This window comes from Hydractinia symbiolongicarpus, chromosome 14 (genome assembly GCF_029227915.1).
Source record: "Hydractinia symbiolongicarpus strain clone_291-10 chromosome 14, HSymV2.1, whole genome shotgun sequence".
NCBI lineage: Eukaryota > Metazoa > Cnidaria > Hydrozoa > Anthoathecata > Hydractiniidae > Hydractinia > Hydractinia symbiolongicarpus.
This window is the reverse complement of record NC_079888.1, coordinates 15,014,344-15,036,548: the sequence shown is the minus strand read 5'-3', so window position 1 is coordinate 15,036,548 and position 22,205 is coordinate 15,014,344. Positions and strand designations below refer to the sequence as shown.

The window sequence follows — 22,205 nt, the reverse complement described above, 5'->3', positions numbered from 1 at the left end:
ACAATCCAAAAAGGCGTTAATTTTTCATACACCCGATTTCACCAACATTAAATGGACTGTTCTTTGCCCCGCGAAGGGAAGAAGCAAGACAAAAAAATTTCTATGGGTATATTCTACATACTGTATATACTGTATGATTGAGCCTCAAATGAGGGCTCACAAAGAAGCCAAATAAAAAAAGATAGACAAGAAATGATAACATAGCCAGGATTGTCACACTCTTATCAAGAAAATGATAAATGTTGTATTCCTACGTTTTATTGCTGCAACAACAAAAGCAATGTTCGTCACCTGATGGTGGTGCAAATCAAATTATATTCTTTATTATAACGTTGATTAGATTAGGCTGATTTGTTATGATGAATTTTGATCTCTAATTGGGCATTGTAATTATCCACGCTTCGTGGGAGACCAAATACAGCAATATACGTACGTACGATGTCTATATACATGCCTGGTATCTCCTTGACATTTTCGATAATTTAAGAGATAATTTAGATCTAAGAAAAATTTCGGTGATTAAAAGTTACCTACACTTGAGATCGAAAATAACGAGTTTTTGAAGCTAAAATTAGTAGATAATATTCTTGTAAAGGCTGATCTCCGTTTGTTGAAATAGTTTACGGACAAGAGAAACATCTAACATAGGCAAGTTTTATATAATAAGTTTACAGCACTATCGGAAATTTTTTATGGACTGGACGGAATTCCGAAAGTTGAAAACCTTCAACCTTTTTAGAATTTTCCCAGAAATAATTTTTCCGGCCAATGAAATTGCCAGAAATACAGCACGTATATATAAACATTGGAGGAAATTCACGTTGGCGACTGATATGAATTAAAATTCTCCTGGCTAGGAAAAACTTTTTTTGTTTTGGAACTATTTCAACAAATGGATTTCAATCCTAAAATAATCATAGGTTCTTAGGCGCTATTTACCAAAGGTTACCAGAGTGATATGAAAACAAAAATAATTGCAAGTGAGATAAAAAAGAAGACACAACTGAGAATGTGGTTTATGAACCATGGTAACAAGCAACCTGTAGAAAAACAAGCGGATGTTAGTTTCATTTTTCTGAAACGAGAATGAGCACTAAAATCAGTGGATCTTTGATACCCACTTTAATTTAAAATACTGTCTACTAACTTTAATGCTTTGCTTATTAATTTTAACCTTCACAGCTTTGTAGGTACCCTTCCTTTTTACAGAAAACTCAGATTATGATCAAAACACAAATGTATAATTAATATTTCAAGTATAATAAATATTTAATTCTATGATTTAATTAGACATTTTAATGATAGCGTTATTTGCACCCTATGGAGAAAATTTATGATCAAAACACAAATGTATGATTAATATTTCAAGTATAATAAATATTTAATTCTATGATTTAATTAGACATTTTAATGATAGCGTTATTTGCACCCTATGGAGAAAATTTTATGTCCATTGACAGCAAAACTCTATTTAGTATGAATCGTGTTAAATAGATTGATTCTTTATGAATTTGAATTGCTACGCGTTTTTCTTGACATTTCAGGTTTAATTTCTTAACAATATGAAACCAACGATTACAGAACCTACTTGTTCTGAATACTAATTTTATTCCTATGACCTGCTTATTTTCATTATTTGTAAGTGGTTCTTCAAAATCTTTAAATTAAATTATTTTTATCGAATTAGCTGTGGCGGGAAATTTCCGATGGATATTTTCAGAAGCTAACGACTGGTCATATGTGTTAATACCCTTATGGCGTGTGTGTGCTTGTAACAAGCAAAGACGATTTTACTGTCTAAGGTTTTCTACAACGACGGCTATAAAACATCCTTTATAAAGTTGTTCTGGAATTTATAAAACTTAATTTTTAAAATTGACAATTGACGCAAACTAGCTTATTGACAACTATATTATCTGTAAACATTGTTCTGTTCAAAATGCGTCCTTTTACGCCCTTTTCACGCCCAAACATGTTAAATTTTAAATTATACCCCACCCCGAGGGCGTATAATACACCTACATACTTGCGTTATTAAATTTCCACGGTGTATATTTTTATGTTTGAGTGTCCAGGTATACATTTTTCAAAAATATTCTTGTTCTTTACCCAAAATCGATGTAAAGCAGTATTATAATTTAAAATGGAAAACCATGCTCATTCCATAGTCCCTTGAAGCTACAAGAAGCTTAAGAAAAGTCTTAAAATCTCATTATTCACTGTTTATTGCAGTAATTTGACATAGGTTGGAAATTTAAAGCTTTTTAAAAATATACTAATCACAACGAACGTATTAGAAATCCTAAGAAATTTTGATGACGAGAACATTTACCATGCGACTAAAAAATAAAGCCACCATCCTAATTATTCTGCGATGAGTGTTATTCTAAAATAAAGCAGTTGTTCCGAAGTTGCAGATGCCAAAACCTCCTTCTTCAAATTCGACCTGCCGTTCGTAAAAGTCTTCATTAACTTCTACTTTACCAGGGCACTTAATCATGACAAGGGAAGTATATTCCGTGAGACATACAATTGCATTAAAACATTTCCATTAAAATATATACTTTATAGTGCTAGTTGAATGGCTTGTAAAAAAATCGCTGGATTACAGGAAGGAAACAGTTTACGAGTATATGATTAAATGACCTCATCAATGATTTTTCTATTTAAAAAGCATACAACTATTTCAAATTACAGAAAGAAGTTTTACATACACGTAAGTACAAGCATAAATTCCTACAGTGGTATATACGTATCAGCTACATAGCATAAAATGGTGGGGGTACGTAGAAGACAATGCAGTTTTATAATATTGAACCTTATTTACCCGTCATTCAAAGAGCTGTTAATTGAAATACTATTTTTCAGATATGATAAATGTATCAGTTAGCATGATTTAAATGTTCAAAGAGAAAAAAAAAGTTAGCAACACTGTTTTCCGCAGAAGTCGAAGAATATGTGCCACTTTGCACCCTCTACCATGACACTGGAGTAGTGACTAAGTTTGTGCTTAAAGAAATTTTTCCTACAGTTACAAAAGAAATACACTGAAATTCTACATAAAATTTGCAACACAACTAAAACTATTTTACTTAATTTTTATATACAAATAATAGACAAATATAAGGAAAGAATATTTTTAATAGGGACAACTATTTTCAGGGGTAGCGTCGATTCGTCTATTTTATGTCTCCTATATCTCCTATATACACTGTGAAACAATTATGAGATATTGCAAAGGGTCGTGGTTTAACCGGGTATTACAGGCTACGCAAGGCTGAATTGATTTCTTTATTGGAGAATGTACCACAGAAACCAGTCAGACCTATAACATCAGAGGATATGGACCTCTTTTAGAAACAGGAACTGGCAAAGACCAGCCCAACCATAGGGGGTAAAATCCGGGAATGGCACAACTGGGTATTACCCCCATCTGAGATGGACATCTTCGAGAGACAGAAAGTGGCAAAAAATCGTTCGGTTGTCGAAGATAAGATGAAAGGGTGGTATAATTGGCTGGTTGACGCTGTTCCAAAGCCTATAAAAGAGGGAGTCAAGAAAACCTATGCGGCCTTTAAACGTAATATTACGAATCTCTATAATAGGACAGCTAATGCGAAACCTACGCTTCATGACGAGGTAGAAAAAGAGGCTTCGAAAGACTACCTCGAAGACATCCAAAATTTATATGATCAACTGGAGCATGACTATACACCTCAGGAACATAAGCATGCGCTCCACAAAACCTTTCAAAGTTTCCGCATTCCGGGTGTAGTGGAGCCGATGTAGACGGGTATATAGGGATGGTGCAAACTAACGTGAAAAAATTTGTTGGAAAGCAGGTAGAAGTTGTCCCGATGGATCATGTGGAAGAAGAAAACAAACTCGGAGGAGGCTAATGACAAATACATTGAAGAAGGCCTTCAGTAGTAATTTGGCCTCAATCTTCCAGGGAAGCGACGTAGACGACGTGTTGGATAGGATGTTTGCTCAAATCAAAACACATGTGGAGCATTCAGCACTACCCCAAGGTGGCTTTTCGATTAGTCCTATACCTTGATGTAGACTTCCATAAATTGCGGCTAGCAAGGGGTTCCTCGTACATAGAGCTACCCAAATGGATAACCTCTAAAAAGGCCGTCATTAATCCGGTGAATGAGACGAGGAGTGTTTCAAGTGGAGTATCATAGCATCATTACATCATGAAGAAATTGGGAGGAACACGAATCGAATATCTTAGACCCTACGTAAACCACTACAATTGGGAGGGCATAGAGTTTCGTTTAATCAATGGAAAAACACCATATCTAGTGCAAGGACCATGAGGCTGTTAAAATCACGATGTCAACAGAGTCTGAAAAATGACTATTTTATAGGGATGGCCAACAGCAATTCAAGGTACCCTTTGCTACGTATGCAGGCTTTGAAAGCTTATTGATACTAGTAGAAGATACAAGGGGTATAAAAACGAGAAGGTTGAGTAAGCCTGTACCATCTGGCTGGTGCACAAACAGTACATTCGCCTATGGGGATGACTAACAGTATACATGGGTGAGGAATGTGTCAAGCGATTCGTGGACCATCTGGACGACGAGGTAAAGCGTCTATATAATAACTACCCACAACAACCCATGCTGCCTCTAACAGAGGTGTTAAAAAGGAAACATAACAGGGCCACGCGATGCCATATATCCCTAAAGCCGTTTGACGACTGCGAAAATAACCGCAAAGTTCGAGACTATTGTCACTATACAGGGCTGTATAGTGGCGCAGCCCATAACATCTGTAATTTGAAGTACAAGATACCTAGCCATATACCTGTGATATTCCACTATTAAAGTGGATTCGACGCACACCTGTTTATCCGAGAACTGGGTGAAAATACGACACCCAGGACATCGGGTGCATCGCAGAGAATACCGAGAAATATATCAGTCTCAACGTTAAAATCAAGGTACCATTGTCAGGTATGGGGTATGCCGATGGAGAAACGTATAAGACCATAGATTTTAGGTATATCGATAGTTGTAGATAATGCCCTCAAACCTAGACAAATTGGCAAGCAAACTCATAGGAACAAACGCCGCTGGTATAAAATGCAACCAGTGTGCAGATACCTGTCTTGAATTCCAGAGTATAGACGCCGAATACATGGAAAAATTCTGGTGTAAAAATTGCAACTCAAGTACCACGAGGCAACTTAATCAGGACCAGGTAAAGGCAAACGTACCATCCATGCCAAAGTTCATCGATAAGGGCGACGTATTCCGACTAAGGTGTCTATCCGTACGAATACATGGACGGATGGCAACGATTTGAAGAGTTGGGGCTGCCCCCTCAGGGGGGCCTTTTACAACAATCTGAATATGAAGGGGATCAGCAATAATGTCTATGCCTATGCTAAAAAACGAATGGAATTGTATTACCCCAGAGGGTGATAACGTTACCATGAGCAACTATCACGATATATATTTCACCACGTACGTCCTGCTATTAGCCGACGTGTTTGAAACGTTCCGGGAAGTGTGCTTGATTGTGCACACTTTTACAGTGCACCCGGCTTGGCCTGGAAAGCGGCACTCAAGTATACCGAAATTAGATGAGAGCTCCTAACAGACCCCGACATGCTCCAGATGTTTGAAAAAGGTATTCGAGGAGGTATAACCCAGGCTGTACACTGGTATGCCAAGGCAAACAACAAGTACATTGGAGACCAGTACAATCCAGAGGTTGAATCCTCATACCTCCAATATCTCGATAGCAATAACCTGTACGGCTGGACTATGCGTCAAGTGGGTGTCAAACGTCGACGCATTTACAGAAAAGCGAATTGGGAAGCTCGTTGAAAAGAATAAGCATGGGTTCATTTTAGAGGTTGACATCGACCACCTGGAGAGACTACACGATACCCATAATGAGTTGCCGTTCCTAGCCGAACGCACGACGGTCCACAAGGTCGAGAAACTGTTACAAAATTTGGAAAACAAGCGGAGGTATGTGGTACAAATCAGAGCCCTCCACGAGGCCTTAAAGCATTGGCTTGAATTGAAGAGGATACGCAGGGTGATTCAGTTTAACCAGAAACCCTGGCTTAAAGGATATATAGATCACAACACAAGGCTGATAACGGCTGTCAAAAACAAGTTTGAGAAGGACTTCTACAAGCTGATGAACCTCTCGGTGTTCGGCAAGACAATGGAAAACATTAGAAATCATCGCAACATTCAACTGGTCACCAATGAGGATGTGTAACCAAAAAATCCATCACCTTCGACGACTATCAGTGAGAGGGCGTTGATGTCTACAAGAGCCAGGTATTGATCCAAAACAAAAGCCATGAGGTATACACGCAAGAGGTGAACAAGCTAGCACTTAAAAGGGCAGATGACAAACGGCTTGTACAACCCGACCAAATTACGACACTTGCCGTGGCCAATGCCGCCTAGCGTCTGCCCGGGAATAAAATGGAGACGTTTTTGTATATCGCTATACTCCTACCCTATACCATGATCGCCTACGTATTTTTTCGTTATAAACGACTACTAATAAAAGTGTCAGATGTCGCAAGAGTCTTTGACGATGCCTCTGCAGAATATGAACAAGTAGAGAAACCTATCGATAAACGTTGATTCCTTAAAGAAGCCCTACGCAAAGGCAAGGGTCACCTACTACCCAAAAAATGCACAAATGGGCTTCATTAAAAAGGCCCCCGATGAGGCGGTAGAAAAGGTACATACCGAGTACGTACAACGTGACCTTCAGGAGAAGGGAGAGAAAACGGCTAGGGCACTGTCTAACCACGTGGTCAATCTGTATGCTAACATGATTGAGAACCTTGTGGATACCGACAGTGTCGGGGAACTGCGCAGGGATATTGAAGAAGATCCTATAATTCCGGACTCTATGACAGATCTTGGGATTCTTGTATACTGTACTATTGGGAGGTGTTTAGCCCCCCTCTTGGTGGTGGGCCATACAGCTCGGCATATGAGCAAGAGGAAAGAAAACACGGAGGAGACCAAAGATAACAAAGATGAGCAGCGCGTGTAGCATTATCATCAATCAAAAGCAACCCGAGACCATGGAAAAAATGGTTGAAGTAACCAAAAAGCATCCGGGAAGAGATGCTGCTGGCAAGAGACTTGCCGAATGGAACCGGCTTTAAAAGCTCCAAAAGGAAGAACTCATGACGGGGAGTTCCTGAGATACTTCGAGAGGGATTTAAACACCCACGAAGCTATACTCAAAGGGATAAAGGAGACTTTGGAGATCCTTGAAGATCAAGGTCTATCTATCCATGTTGTGGTAAAAAAGAAGTGATTTATCTTATACTTCTCAAGTGCTATAAGGTAAATGAGTGATGAAGAGCAAAAACAAGAAAAGAGGGTCATTACAAAACCACCAAAGCATCCAGGAAGGGTTGCACAGGGACACAATTTGGCGGCACTGATGAAGAAGAGGAAGCAAGAAATAAAGCAACAAAAGGCTACTATAGAGCCTGCAGTTAGAACCTCTTCTGCGACAGGTTCTAACAAGTAAGCGGATGTCTACATATATGGAGTAGGGACTTTGGCCATATTGGCGATAGGTGTAGGCGTCTGGTATAAATTTGGCAGGGGTTGGAATGAACCTAACAAGCCGGCGTCCCATCCGGAGCCTCAGCAACATGACAAAACGCAACATAATATCGATATTTTCAAGATGCAATGACTTTCTCAAAAAATGACACCTAATAAATGACAAGCAAGCATCTGGATGATAGCAATATGGACCCGAAGGAAACGATGGTTATTGATTCCCTCTGGGAGTCTGTCAGGTTGGTCTCGTACACTATCCTCATAGCCATGGGAGCAAAGAAGGCCCTGGGAGTTTCTAGACCTGGGGCGAAGATGGACCTGGAGGACGGCCATAAATTTTCCGGCTATATGACGGCAGCGATCTTATTCGACGATTACACCATAAAACAAGGGTGGTAGAAAAAGACGTTGATACCCCCAAAATAGACAGTGTTCCAAGGTTTCAAAATCCCTTACCTTAAACCAGTTCAAAATCAAACGCGCGGTCAGCCAACGAGTACATGCATCCCATGCCTCGATAAAAAGAAACTGTCAAAGGTCAAGCGCCGCACCCCTATACAACCCCTGCACAAGGTCATAATTATATTTCAGGACCATGTTAAAACCCAGTTTTCAAAAGGCTATACTTTGGAAAACTTTGAATTGTATATTCATCACAAGACACCCTTCAGATACCAGGAGACTTATCGGTCCCCAACGCTTGCTGATGTTGCCAGGGCATTTCAAGCACGTTCTAAGCCCGGACAAGTTCAAGATTAGGGGGAATGGTAGGACGAAGACATTTATAAGCTGCCTGGAAAAATCGAAAGCTAGGCGTTATACCAAATGCTAGGACCATGTTATTGAACACAAGGTAGACCCCCTTGCTATTGACAGGGAAATTAGAGGGCTTAAACAGGATGAAGATTACCTGGTTTTGTATACCCTGCTCACATACAACATTATACCCCAGTACGCTGAACTCGGGGAGAGATCGGAGAAGGCACTGCTTGTCAAAAGGAACCACAATGCGTTTCGATTCCTGCAGGGAAAATTAATGTATACTCTGCTACCCCTTGAATATACGACCCAAAATACCAAGCTCTGCCCTGCCTGACGGGAGTCTTTGGTAAATAACCATGGCGGTGTATGGATTTGCTAGGTATATGTCGCGGTATAGCCCAAGATTCACGACAGGAAATGGAGGAAATATTAGTAAATAGACATTGTGAAGGAACCGTGTACGGTAATTTTCACAGACCCTACTTCTTGCGGGAAAACACAGCGTGTACTGAACCTCCTCGAAAATGAGTATAAGAAGTACTTCCACAATATTGTAATATTATGCCCTACCTTGTGGTGGAACAGTACCTACATCGAGGGCCTCATTATGGAGGGATAATTACGTGTTCCTTATAGAACCCGAAAATGAGTTGTTTAAATGGATCCAAAAACTATCATCATTGTTGGCAGAAGAGTACACGTTGTTTGTCGTGGACGGCGTCATAGCTGACGAAGACCTCGATAAGCGTCGGCAGTCCCTACTTGTAATCACTATTTCGGATAGGCACCGCAAGCACAGTTTTTAGCTACTCACACAGTCGTATTCTGCTCTCACTAAGCATCTAAGAAGGCAGAAGAAGGCCCTGTTTTTGTGGTATCCGAACAAACGATCAGATATGAAAATGATCGATGAACTGGTCGGATATCAAGACCGATCTAAAAATGTCCAAACATGTATGCCTGTATGTGAGATTGGAACATCCCAGGACTTGGAAAATTCTCGAAGGACTACAGTGAAATCCTCTGGCTAGGTATTGGTACATAGAAAATGTCTTCACAATTCGCCTTTTTCAATGCAATACCTGCAGGATTGATGGAGACCTTGTTCGAAAGGCAATGTCAGCCTTTGTTTAAACATTCTGATCTCGAGAAATTCCTATGCATTTCAAATGCCAGGAAGTATGGCCTTGATCGTCATATGACAATATCAAGGGTAGAAATAGATGGTAGACCGGGAATTGTATCCGGCAGGTGCAGCCGGTCGGGTATGCTAGGAGAAGGGAAAAATCCTCATGATGTGTTTGTCACGTTGGACGGGGCCCTCGAAATTACCGTCAGGTCAAGAAAGCCTAAGGCCGTAGCCTTGACAAAGTGGTTGGCCGGGAAGGGGGTGGAAAAATTACAGGAGACTACCGAAGAAAAGGATAATGTTCTGGCTCTTCTCAATGATAAAATTGAGGACAGGGATAGTCAGCTCATGGCATTGGGGGATGAAATTGAGGAGCTACAGCAACGTGCTGTGCCCCACCTGGACGATCCTGGAAAGGATAACAGTATGGTGATTATCCAGAAGAACATCGATGATCCCTTCCAATACCTTGCGATTTGTGGTCAACAGGGCTACGTAGCCTAAAATATACAGAATAAGCTTGTTGACTACCCAAAGTTTAAGATTGTGGTACTGGCAGAGACAACAAATGCTATCGTCCATTACAACTGCCTTTGAGAACGTGAATGCATCGAGGTAAGCACGAAACGCGTTAGGCATTTTAGGCTCGGTGAGCAATTTACGCACGAACGTCTTTGGAACTCGTGGAATAGGTGGTACCTAAGGTGTACTCACAACGCCTGGCCGGACGCTAATTATACTACTCTTGTGGGTAGGATTGTTATCCTCAAATCATATATTGGTTACTAACCAACTGCTAAAGGGAGACCAAAATAAGTATGATGCCTTCATTGTTCCGCGTTCAAGGGGGCATCTCCACGGTGCCCCCTTGGTAAAACCGGAGAACTACTACCAATCCTTCACATGTTCTGGAGGTACCTGAACATCCTATGGGATCAGCATCAACTCTTTCAACACAAAGCTCCTTTCAGGACCATTCTTTAAGTAGTTTAAAACACGGCTACCTGCTACTATACGGTCCAACCTATACATTTTCCTACTCCAGAAAGCATCAGTGGCGCGTCTTCACGAATCTCCATGCTCCTCTCCGGGCTGCAGGAGGTGTAAGTATAATCCATCCTCAGATAGAGGTTTCTCTTCGGGATATTCATATCGATCATGGTAGTGTTGGTATTGTTAAGACCCTTCACGATGGTATACAGATACTTGACCCAAATGGTGCTAGTCTCGTCGGAGGCTAATTCCTGCGTATCCTGGGGTTTGAATAGTCTTTCGGTAAGTACCTTGTTGTGGCTCTCTAAAAAGGCTGCAAATGTATGGTGGTATTTGGTGGTGGCACGCTTGATTTCCACACCTTTACCCTCTAGTAGCTTGGTTACATCTGATTTGAATTCGGAGCCGTTATCACATTGGAAGGTTTTGGGGTAGTGTAAAGGCCCTGCCTTGGAGATGTCCTTCAACATATCCGCGACCTCGCCGGCCTTTTTAGTACGCAGATGTCTTGCAACCTTGTATCTTGAGGCTACATCAATGCCCGTCAGGATATACTTGTACATATTGCTATACAACCGATCATAGGGCGTGTATAGTAGATCAAACTGGTGCATTTCGTTATGCCTCGTAACGGTAAAATGGGGGTAGTGTATACGCTTCGGATCCTTGATGTGTCTCAACCACAACAGTTGCCTACTCAGCCAGTGGGTTACTAGCTTTTTTGGGAGACTGCTTTCCTTCGCGAGTAATTTATTAGCCTTGCGGCTGGTCCAGAGATTTTCTGGAGTACAGTAAACTTGGTTTAATTTCTCTGCGTCCTCCTCGGTAACAACGTCCGTTTCTGACATGTCTTTATTATATGTCAAAAACATTCTTACAAATACTTGTAGGCAACAAAGCCCAGTAGGGACAGGGAGCCAACAATGAACGCCAATTTCCCACGCTGTTGCTCCTTTAAGAGGGTGTAGAAATCCTTCAATTGCGGGACCTTTTTGTCCGAAGCAATGTAATACTGATACATGTCATCATCAAGTTCACCAAGGCTTTTACTGGCCTTTAGCTGAATCTCCCGCTCTTCGGCGAACCAATACAATTTAGCCTGCCTTTTACGTATCCACACCGGCTGGGCTGTATTGAGATTTTTAACAGCTTCCTCATGACGCCTTCGTTCGCCCTCACCGTGCCACAAGAGCTTGCTAAATAGATAATTTGACCCACTGAACGCTAAAGCATTGATCGCCGCACCTGCAACAATAACAGCTATTGTCGTCATGTCTCTTTATTCTGAGGCGAAACGATTGCCCTTTGACATGTTTTCACTTGCCCACATGGGTTGAGTGTTGGTGTAGTGCAATCTCCTACCAACCTCAACAAGCGTCGGCTCATCGCCATTTTCTCAATACCGGAGCGGAATTTTGTGATTGATGTGCCACCCCTTACCATAATTGTCCCAAGCATTACCGTCAGAAAACTGAGCTTCAATATGAGCCCGCAGCGTAGCCATATCGCACCCAAGATACTCCTTGTTTCGCTTCAATGCCTGTAAGGTTCGGCTTCTTACACCAACAGGCAGATGCCCAGCAGGATTGCATATAGGGTATTGCCGCCTTTCTGTTTGATGGTGGCAGATGCTTCCACAACCGCATTTTTTACAAAGAGATCTTCGCCTTTCATGACGATAAATATAACCACCCTCACACTCCTTACAACGAAATCTTTTCCTTTCATGATAGCAAATCCCACCTCCTTTACAGTCCTTGCATTGATACTTTAATTTCTTATGGACGCTATCATTGATTGCTATCATTGAGGCATTTGATGCACATTTTTGTTAGTTGACCGTTTACTTTGATTCTAAAATTGTCCAAAGATAAAAAGTGTTGACATTTTGCACACCTACATTTTCCATCTATATTGACTCGTTTTTGACCTTAGGGACAAACACCAGTTGTGGTAATTTAATACTCAACGTTATGAAATTTACCATCTAAGTTGTTTAATTGAGCGTCCTGCAGGAGGTATATATAACAAATAAATTCACCGGTTCCATCAGCCTTTTTGGTCATATGCAACGTTATCCCATTACTTAAGCATTGTAGGGGTCTTTCGCTATCATATAGGATATCGTCAAGAGAGGCGCGGAAATCTACAAACAACGCATACCTTTCATTGAAGAATTGGCCAATGGTGACGTTACTATCGTGTGCACCGAAAATGCTGACAATCTGTTTCAAATGATCTTTGGGAAGCATGGCATGGGAGTAGAGGTCCCCCCTCGACAGTGATACTAATACTCCCAAATTTCGGGCTGTAGAAAACATTAGTGAAACCAGCATAGGGCTTCACTTTCCCGGGGTCTATGAACAATAGCAAGACGCCCTTCACGGAGTTGGCAGGAGTGTCGATTTGGAGGTTATATGAGGTATCTGCCTTTTTCATGGTAACGACCTTCCTATGAGTGTCCGTTTATAGGGTAGGGCCAATCTTGCATACTTTGACATGAAATGCAGCACAAACTGTAACCTGTCGTATAATCCCGCAGGATACAAGGGTAAATCTCGGGCCAGTTCAAACATCATGCCTAGGTGCATGCAAAAGGTGTTACCATACACCTCAACAATAGCTTCCTCCTCATCAGTACCAACGTGACCGCTAGCCTTGACCTGTAAGGCCCTCATGTTCCCGTCATTAGGATTGATGCCGTCTAGAATGAGGTTGTTGTCCCTATCAAATCTCGGCAGCCAGAGGTCCCGGTACACTGCCGGGATGTTATAATCCGATATATTCTGTAATTCTTTGCCATTCAACGTAATGCGTAGGTTCTTCACCAGGGTTTTGCCAATGTTGCTGACAATGATACAATTTCTATTAGTCCCCGTCAGCGTCAGTTCAAATAAGAACCTGAGGCTACCCAAAAAGATGACATCATTCTAGGACATGTTTGGGATATCTACGAACAAGTTTTCATTCTGATTGATGGTTAAGGGGATGTGGCTAAAATGTACTCGTTGTTTCCTGCCCTTGATACCAAAAAGCTGCTTCGTTTCTGCATACGGGTCTAGGATAGTACCGAATGTACTCATGTTTATTATATAAAGTGGATATCTTCTAAATAAAGAGATGCCGATGAACCCAGTGTTTACACATGAAATGATATTGGGGAGGAGGAGGATAAGGGTGGTGGGGAGATGATAAAGCAGATGATGGTACGCAGTAACTCGCTGGAACACCGGGGACTTCCACGTCAGGAAAACAACGGCAGGGAGGTGCACTTGATAGAATGATGTAAACTAAACTAAAAAAAGAGTAAGTGATTTTTACAGGCATCTTATTAATAATAATTGGAACCTGGGACCCCTGGATGAAATCCAGATAGATAAAAACGTAACTAATGTTAAATTTGAGCGTGAAGAGTAACAGTTTTTTTTCAAAAATATAATGGTTACAAAAGAGTATGGGACTGGGTTCCTAGCATTAAGTACATAAAAAATATATGGCCTTACGGCTCAAGATGTTCGACATATGGGCTTTACCAACTATGTCGCTACGCCTAACAAAATGGAAGCCGTACAGAACCTCGCGCTAGAGGTTGATGATATGGTTAATAATAAGGGACCGGGTGAGATCAAGTGATTTAGTGATTTGGTGATTCGGTGATTTAGTGAAGTGATTTACGTAATAATGGCGGCGACGGACGTGAAAACGGACGAGGAAAATATTTTTAACAAAATGCTTGAGGATATTAATAAAGAGATATTATTATTAATATTGAACATAATAATGTAACTGTTAAAAAAGGTGTATATAAAGAGCTCAATACAACTTTAAATGCGGAAGATTTTATCGATAAGCACTATGAAAAAACTAGATACAGCGCACTGAGAGATTCTATCCTTGAAGACGTAAAAGGTGAGATAAACACTCTTATCTCAAATCAAATTTCAAAACTTGTCAATAATTGTTCAGTTGCTCATAAGGATGACCAAACGGATAAACTGGAATCAAATTTATTAAAAGAAATTCAGTTTTTGCGACAAGAAATACAAAGTAAAAACGAAATCATAAAAAGTTTAGTTGAAAACTCAGTCGAGCATAACTATTCTACAAAATCGCTACAGCAAGAAAATTTTAATTCATTTCAAACAGTTAATAAAAAAAATAAAAATAGAAGCACAATCATTAGCAACAACAATGAAGCTGTTAGTCGCCATAACAACCAAAGCTTTGTTCATCAAAATCGATTTGAACATCTGTATAATGAGAATAATGATCACTCTAAAATAACAGAAAGTTTTAGAGGTGATACTTATAATAATAATAACTTTATACATAATAATGAGGAACTAATTGTACATAATAATGAGGAACTAATTGTACATAATAATAAAGAAAACACTCCAACAAAAAGGCAATCACTTAATAACGCTAAAAAATAATAATCACTTAATAATGCTAAAAAAATTACATGTATACTAGGAGACAGTATAATAAAAGGCATCAACGGTTACAAGATGACCAAATCCCTTGACTACAACCAAAACAAGAGAGTTATACTAAAATCCTTTCCTGGAGCTACGACAGAAGACATGTATGAATACGTCAAACCAACCATGAAGAAAAAGCCAGATAACATCATCCTTCATGTTGGCACAAATGATCTTTCTAGAAACGTAGCACCAGAGGTTATAGCTAACGATATAATTAATTTAGCAACATCATTGATTCACTCGAATATGAACGTATCCGTATCTGGTCTGACTCCAAGAAATGACGATTAAGGTATTAGATGTGACGAACTCAATGACCACCTATATAAAGGATGTGCTGAACGAAATATCGCATTCATAAATCACTATCAGCAGATGGATCGGAATCGTCACCTTAACAGAAGTAAACTACATTTGAACCAATATGGATCGGTAACACTGGCTAATTCTTTTTTAAATTTTATTTCTAAGGATTGACTTAGTGTTTGTATGAGCAATAGTATCCCTGCAAAAATATCTAACAAAAAAGAAGCAACTCTTCCTAATGCAATTGCACCATTCAATATAAATAAAACTCTAGAAACGATAGAAAATAATATATCGTTCTCTTCCTGCTTAAAAAACTTACGTCTACAAAACTTAAATAGGATTATTCTTGGACAAATTAACATTAATTCCGTACGAAATAAATTCGACAGTCTAGTTGATGCAATTGATGGAAACCTTGATGTTCTTTTAATCTCTGAAACTAAAATTGATAGCTCTTTTCCTACCGCTCAATTTAAAATTGACGGTTACACAAAGCCTTTTCGTCTGGATCGTAATAGTAAAGGTGGAGGTATTCTCTTATATGTACGTCAAGATATTCCATCAAAACAGTTGAATCCAACTAGTACTAGTACGGACAATCTTGAAGGATTTTTTGTCGAACTAAACCTGCAAAAAAAAAAATGGCTGCTCTGTTGATCATACAACCACCACAAAAATGCTATATCTGAACATCTAAAAAATATTGGTAACGGTCTTGATGTTTTGTCCGCAAATTATGACAATATATTACTATTAGGAGATTTTGATGCGAAAATTAACGAAAATAGCATGACAGAATTTGCTGAACTCTACAACCTTAAGTGCCTCGTGAAGGACCCCACATGCTTTAAAAACCCTGATAACCCATCGTGTATTGATCTTTTTCTCACAAATCGATATAACTATTTCCAAAACACTAGCACATTGGAAACAGGTCTCTCCGATTTCCATAAAATGGCCATCACTGTAATGAAAATATATTTTCAGAAACAAAAATCTCATATCATCAAATATAGGAATTACAAAAACTTTTCAAATGAACGTTTTTGTTATGAGCTAACATGTCGACTTCAAAATATAGAAAAATCGAAAAAAAGAATAGATGATGAGTTAGAAAACTTTCATGAATGTGCAAAATCAGTCCTTAACAAAATTGCGCCATTAAAAAAAAAATACGTAAGAGCAAACCAATCACCGTTCATGAATAGGACCCTGCATAAGGCTGTTATGAAAAGAAGTAGCTAGGCTTAGAAATAAATACTTAAAAAATAGAACAGAAGAAAATAGATTAGCTTTTAATCAACAAAGAAATATTTGTGTCACACTATTTCGAAAAGAAAAATATGATTATTACAACAATCTAAATGTTAAAAAAATTACCGATAATGAGACATTTTGGAAAACTATAAAACCTTTCTCGTCTGATAAAGGACCATCGACCCAAATTATAACACTGAAAGAAGAAGAAGAAATCATATCGGATGATGAAAAGGTTGCAAACATTTTCAACACTTTCTTCACGAATATTGTAAAAAATTTGGATCTTACAATATCTAACACAATCCTTGTAATTTGCTCAAACGTAGATGACCCTGTTTTGAAGGCTATTAAACGATACGAAAACCATCCAAATATACTGAATATAAAAAAAACATTGGTGATTACAATCCTGGTTTTTCCTTCAATCATGTAGAAAAAGCTGAAATCAGGAGAGAGATACGAAATTTGAATATTTATAAGGCATGCCAAGAAACCGATGTACCAACAAAAATAATTAAGGAAAACGAAGATCAGTATTTAGAAATTTTACATTTCTCTGTTAACTCTGCAATTGATCTGTGTAAATACCCAGAATTTTTGAAAAGGGCAGATGTGACACCACTTTTTAAAGAAAAAGACAGATCTGACAAATCAAATTACAGACCTATAAGCATTCTTAGTAACCTTTCAAAAATCTTTGAGAGATGTCTGTATCGTCAGATTGAAGATTGTTTTAACCGATACTTAAGTAAGTTTCAGTGTGGATTTAGGAAAGGCTACAGTGCTCAGCACTGTCTCACTGTTATGCTTGAAAAATGGGAAAAGGCTGTTGATGAAGGTAAAGCATGTGGAGCCCTTCTGACTGATTTATCTAAAGCATTTGACTGTCTCCTACATGATTTACTGATCGCAAAACTTCATGCATATGGATTTGACATGTATTCCCTACGCCTAATTATGAGTTATGTGAGTGGAAGATTTCGAAGAGTAAAGATAAAAAATTCGTATAGCTCATGGCTTGAAATATTGTTTGGCGTTCCGCAAGGATCTATTCTAGGCCCGTTACTTTTTAACATATTTATCTGCGATCTTTTCTCAGTTGAATTTAATTTTAATGACATTGAATTTGCGAGCTATGCAGACGACACAACATCATATGTTATCGGTAATGACTCAAAGGAAGTCGTTACTAAACTTCAAAACATGTCTGAAAAAGTGTTTACATGGTTTGACAATAATGCAATGAAAGCAAATGATGACAAGTGTCATTTGCTTTTAAGCGATAATGAAATATTAAGTACACAGATAGGCAACTCAGTAATAAAAGGCAGCACTCATAGACGCCTACTTGGAGTCATTATCGATAACAAACTTAAATTTGATCTGCATGTGTCTAAACTCTGTGCAAAAGCGAGTCAGAAACTAAATGCGCTTACAAGGATGACATCTTTTATGAACTTTAATAAGAAGAAACTATTAATGAATTCCTTCGTAATTTCGCAATTCAATTACTGCCCTCTAGTTTGGATGTTTCACAACAGAGCTCTAAACAATCGTATTAATTGAATACATGAAAAAGCACAGCGGATAGTCTATAGCGACAGTTCTTCTTCCTTCGCAGACCTCCTTCATAAGGACAGCTCTGTTACCGAAACCTACAATCTCTTGCAACTGAGATGTACAAAATAAAAAACGACATGGCTCCAGAAATAATGCAAGATATTTTTCCTGTTTATTATCCAAAATACAATCTAAGAAATAATCGAGAATTTACTGGCCGTAATGCTAAATCAGTTTACTATGGTACAGAAACTTTATCCTTCATCGGTTACACAATCTGACAACAAATTCCGGTAAGAATCAAAGAAATGTCATCCTTGCAATCCTTTAAATCCCAAATTAGAAAGTGGGTACCAAACTGCTCCTGCAGACTATGTAAAAATACATCCCACAAATTGGTTTTATATGACTCGCGGATGTACTCTCGCTAATTTCATATTTGCTTATACACTCACTTAATTTATACAACCACAAATGTTAAAAAATTGTATATATCTAAAAATATTTTATGCCTTATATTTATACTGTATATTTTAAAATCTTTCTTTTCAAGTTGAAATTAACTAGCTTTTATTAGCTATATATGTATTTACACTTAGTCAACTATAAATGAATGAATAATAATAATAATAATAATAATAATAATAATAATAATAATAATAATAATAATAATAATAATAATAATAATAATAATAATAATAATAATAATAATAATAATAATAATAATAATAATAATAATAATAATAATAATAATAATAATAATAATAATAATAATAATAATAATAATAATAATAATAATAATAATAATAATAATAATAATAATAATAATAATAATAATAATAATAATAATAATAATAATAATAATAATAATAATAATAATAATAATAATAATAATAATAATAATAATAATAATAATAATAATAATAATAATAATAATAATAATAATAATAATAATAATAATAATAATAATAATAATAATAATAATAATAATAATAATAATAATAATAATAATAATAATAATAATAATAATAATAATAATAATAATAATAATAATAATAATAATAATAATAATAATAATAATAATAATAATAATAATAGATCACTCAGATGAAAACTATATATATTATCAGGAGGGTTGTACACGATACAGAAACCCTTACACAAGAAACTTCATTCCCTAAATTCACCGAATGCGAATTAAATGGACTTAACCTTAAACTTCAAATCAAGGCAACATTAAAAGTCTAGCAAGTAAGATAATTTCGTATGACAGCGAGATCAGCACGCTTGAACAGAGGCTAAAAGAACGAAAGGATCAGGAAGATGGGGCATATAATGGTGTGACTTCTAAAACTGATAAAAGCATAATAGAACAGCTTGAGAAAAAAAATAAAGGTATGAACGATGAAAGGAATGCCTTACAGGAAAAGGTGAAAGAACTCAAGCGTGATATTTATAGCCAGCTAAGACATATCAAATATACGCTGTTGAAAATCTCCGAAGATAACGCACCCCTGCTTGAAAAGCTTAAAATACTCTTCAAGGAGCAGGGTCTGACTATAGCGAGTATCGTCTCCGCTATCGGCCTACTTGTTTCCGCCATTGTACTTGCCGTTACGGGGGGAAGTGCCTCGGGAGGTGCAGGAAAAGGCTTGGTGGAGAAGCAACTCGAAAGGGTCGGAAGGTTCCTTAGATATTTGGCAGGCAAGACAGGTGCTGCAGTACCTGCCATCATAGGTACAGTAGTCTCGTTCTTTCTGAGAGCAGCTTCAACGATCGTCGAGTATGCAGCTAAGCACATGTACATATCCATCGTGGCAGCCTCTGGTTTTGTCGTGCTATATGTGAGGAAACCTTGATCTATTTAAGCCATATATAGGCAACGATGATACCTACCCCTATCGTTATCAGCACGGTCTTGGTATTCTTATGCTGGTTTTGTGGTGGTTGATCGAGTATAGGAGGTTAGCATGTTTGAGAGGTATAGATGGTATAGCTTGTATGGTATGATCGGGAGTATGTATGGGAGATGTAATAGGTGTGGCATGCTTCGAATGTATGGGAGGTGTAGTATGTATGGGTGGTTTGATAGTATGTTTGGCCGGTGTAGTATGTATGGGTGGTTTGATAGTATGCCCAAGGGTGTAGTTTGCCTTACAATAGGCCTATTATTTAGATCGACCTGTACCCCCATTTACATTGGCAGGTGCAATGAGGATATTGTTGTTATACTCTACAATTTTGCCTATCCTCTGGTTCATGTCAGAAAGCAGCATGCATACGCCGGGCGTGACAGCAAAATTCACCGGAGTTCGGGCATATTGCAGCACATCCGTGATGTCGTGCCCCACATTCTCTTGACGCTGTACCATGGCCTCAAACTTTTGCAATAGAATTTGCCTTGTTGTGTAGCCGATCAGGGATGCCTTGGCCCCTGCTTGAGACCCCAGCAACAAGACAACGTAAACCCTGATACTTTCGCTCAGCTTGGTCAGGCCCTCCAACGTCAGAACCTGACTTATCGGAATGATACATTTGGCCCAATCATCATCAACGTGGGGCCACCATCTACCATTTGTCAAGAGGTCATGACGGTCTTGAACTTGTACAAGGCATTGGCATCTGCACCGTATTCGCGACAGACTTGTACATATCCGGAGGTTGAGTACGGGTTTTTATACTTTTCAAACCCATCATCACAAGGCATGCGTACCTTCATTCTTGCAAGAATACAACGCATGTGGTAATAGACATGGAATTTAAAGATGAGTTGACAACGGGTAGGGAACCCGTCAGATGTTTAGCGGATATGCCTAATGCGATGCTTGCGCAATGGGTAGCGAAACTTACCTGGATATTCCAGGAGTCCAAGGCCTATCCTGTACAACCCACCCTTACAGGATCATTTAGCAGATTGGTGGGAATGGAAATCGCATATTTTGTAAACTCGGGGAATGCCACCTCAATGTGCGAGTCTGTAAACACGTACAAGCTCTGATGTTCAAGATTTGTTATACGAAGTGGCCACTCTCCCCTGTTACTTTTACACTTTGCCTTGGGGTTGTATGAGTATATGCTCATCTTTGTTTTAAAACAAAGATGAAGCAACTCTATATTACCTATATAGAAAACTACTATATTTGAGGACTACCTAGGACAGGATAGTAGAATGTCCCTGAAATCGATAAGTATTAGGCCCGCATGGCTGAACCTCTAAAGCGACAACGAGTTTACCATACGTAAAATAGGGCCCGATCAGAGGGTGACTCGAATTGAGATCATGAACGGTCTCTACAGGATTGAAGATTTGGCTGCTATTGTGAACAGTCAGACAGAGGACTAGATCAAACTGTTTGTCCTGAGAAATGGACTCTGTAGGCTCCGTGTCAGTGATGGGTACTCGGTGGTGATTAACAGACCCCTGCAAGAACTCCTGGGCCTACCCTACGATCCTGCGAAGAAGTTCTATATGAAGGGTGATTATGATGTAGTCTACAGAACTGATGTCTATATTCGACTACGCCCTGCTTTTCCCCAGTTGGATGAGGACGACTGCCTATTTGGCGGTAAATAGTCTAAAATTATGGCTTTGCTTCCTACCAAGGAGCTAAACGCTTGGGGGATATGCTTACTTGGAGTTTTGATATCCCAATGTACCTTCCACTGAAGGGCTCCACAGACCGTCTAGAGTTCATGTTAACAGACGAATATCATCATCAAAAGAATGTTTCATTCACCGGCCTAACCATGTGCATTCTCATAGAATAAAGATGAGCGATATCAGCAAACTGTATCCCAGTTTTCCGAGTGCACCTGCGCAAAGCGCCGATATGCAGGTTGAATGACAAGTCTTTAGGCTTAAAAAGATTGAATATAGATAGAATAGAGCAATATCTACGAAATGAAATCAAAAAGCGGAACAGGTTTGCCAAGAAGTTTAAAATGCATAATACGTGGGTACGCTTCTGCGACAACGGTCTGCTTGGTATAGGCGTGATTACGTCGGGACTTGGTATTGGGGCTATAGCATCGGGTATGGTGGTTCCCCTAGCCGTTGCCATGAGGGGACTCCCGATTGCAGCTGAAATAGGCCAAACCGGTCTCCGGAATGCTTTGAAAAGTCTTGGG

General features: G+C 38.8%; 1 protein-coding gene across 1 annotated transcript; it reads left to right on the top strand.

Annotated features, from left to right (window-relative positions):
• Window positions 1-14,755: 14,755 nt before the first annotated feature.
• On the top strand, window positions 14,756-15,414 carry LOC130626022 (uncharacterized). Its single transcript, XM_057441134.1, has one exon. It carries the CDS (start codon window positions 14,973-14,975, stop codon window positions 15,237-15,239), a length of 267 nt encoding a protein of 88 aa, XP_057297117.1. The 5' UTR covers window positions 14,756-14,972; the 3' UTR covers window positions 15,240-15,414.
• The last annotated feature ends 6,791 nt before the right edge of the window (window positions 15,415-22,205 follow it).

What these genes read in the sequence shown, in the direction of transcription:
- LOC130626022 (XM_057441134.1), top strand. Translation starts at nt 14,973, where the DNA reads ATGACCAAATCCCTTGACTACAACCAAAACAAGAGAGTTATACTAAAA.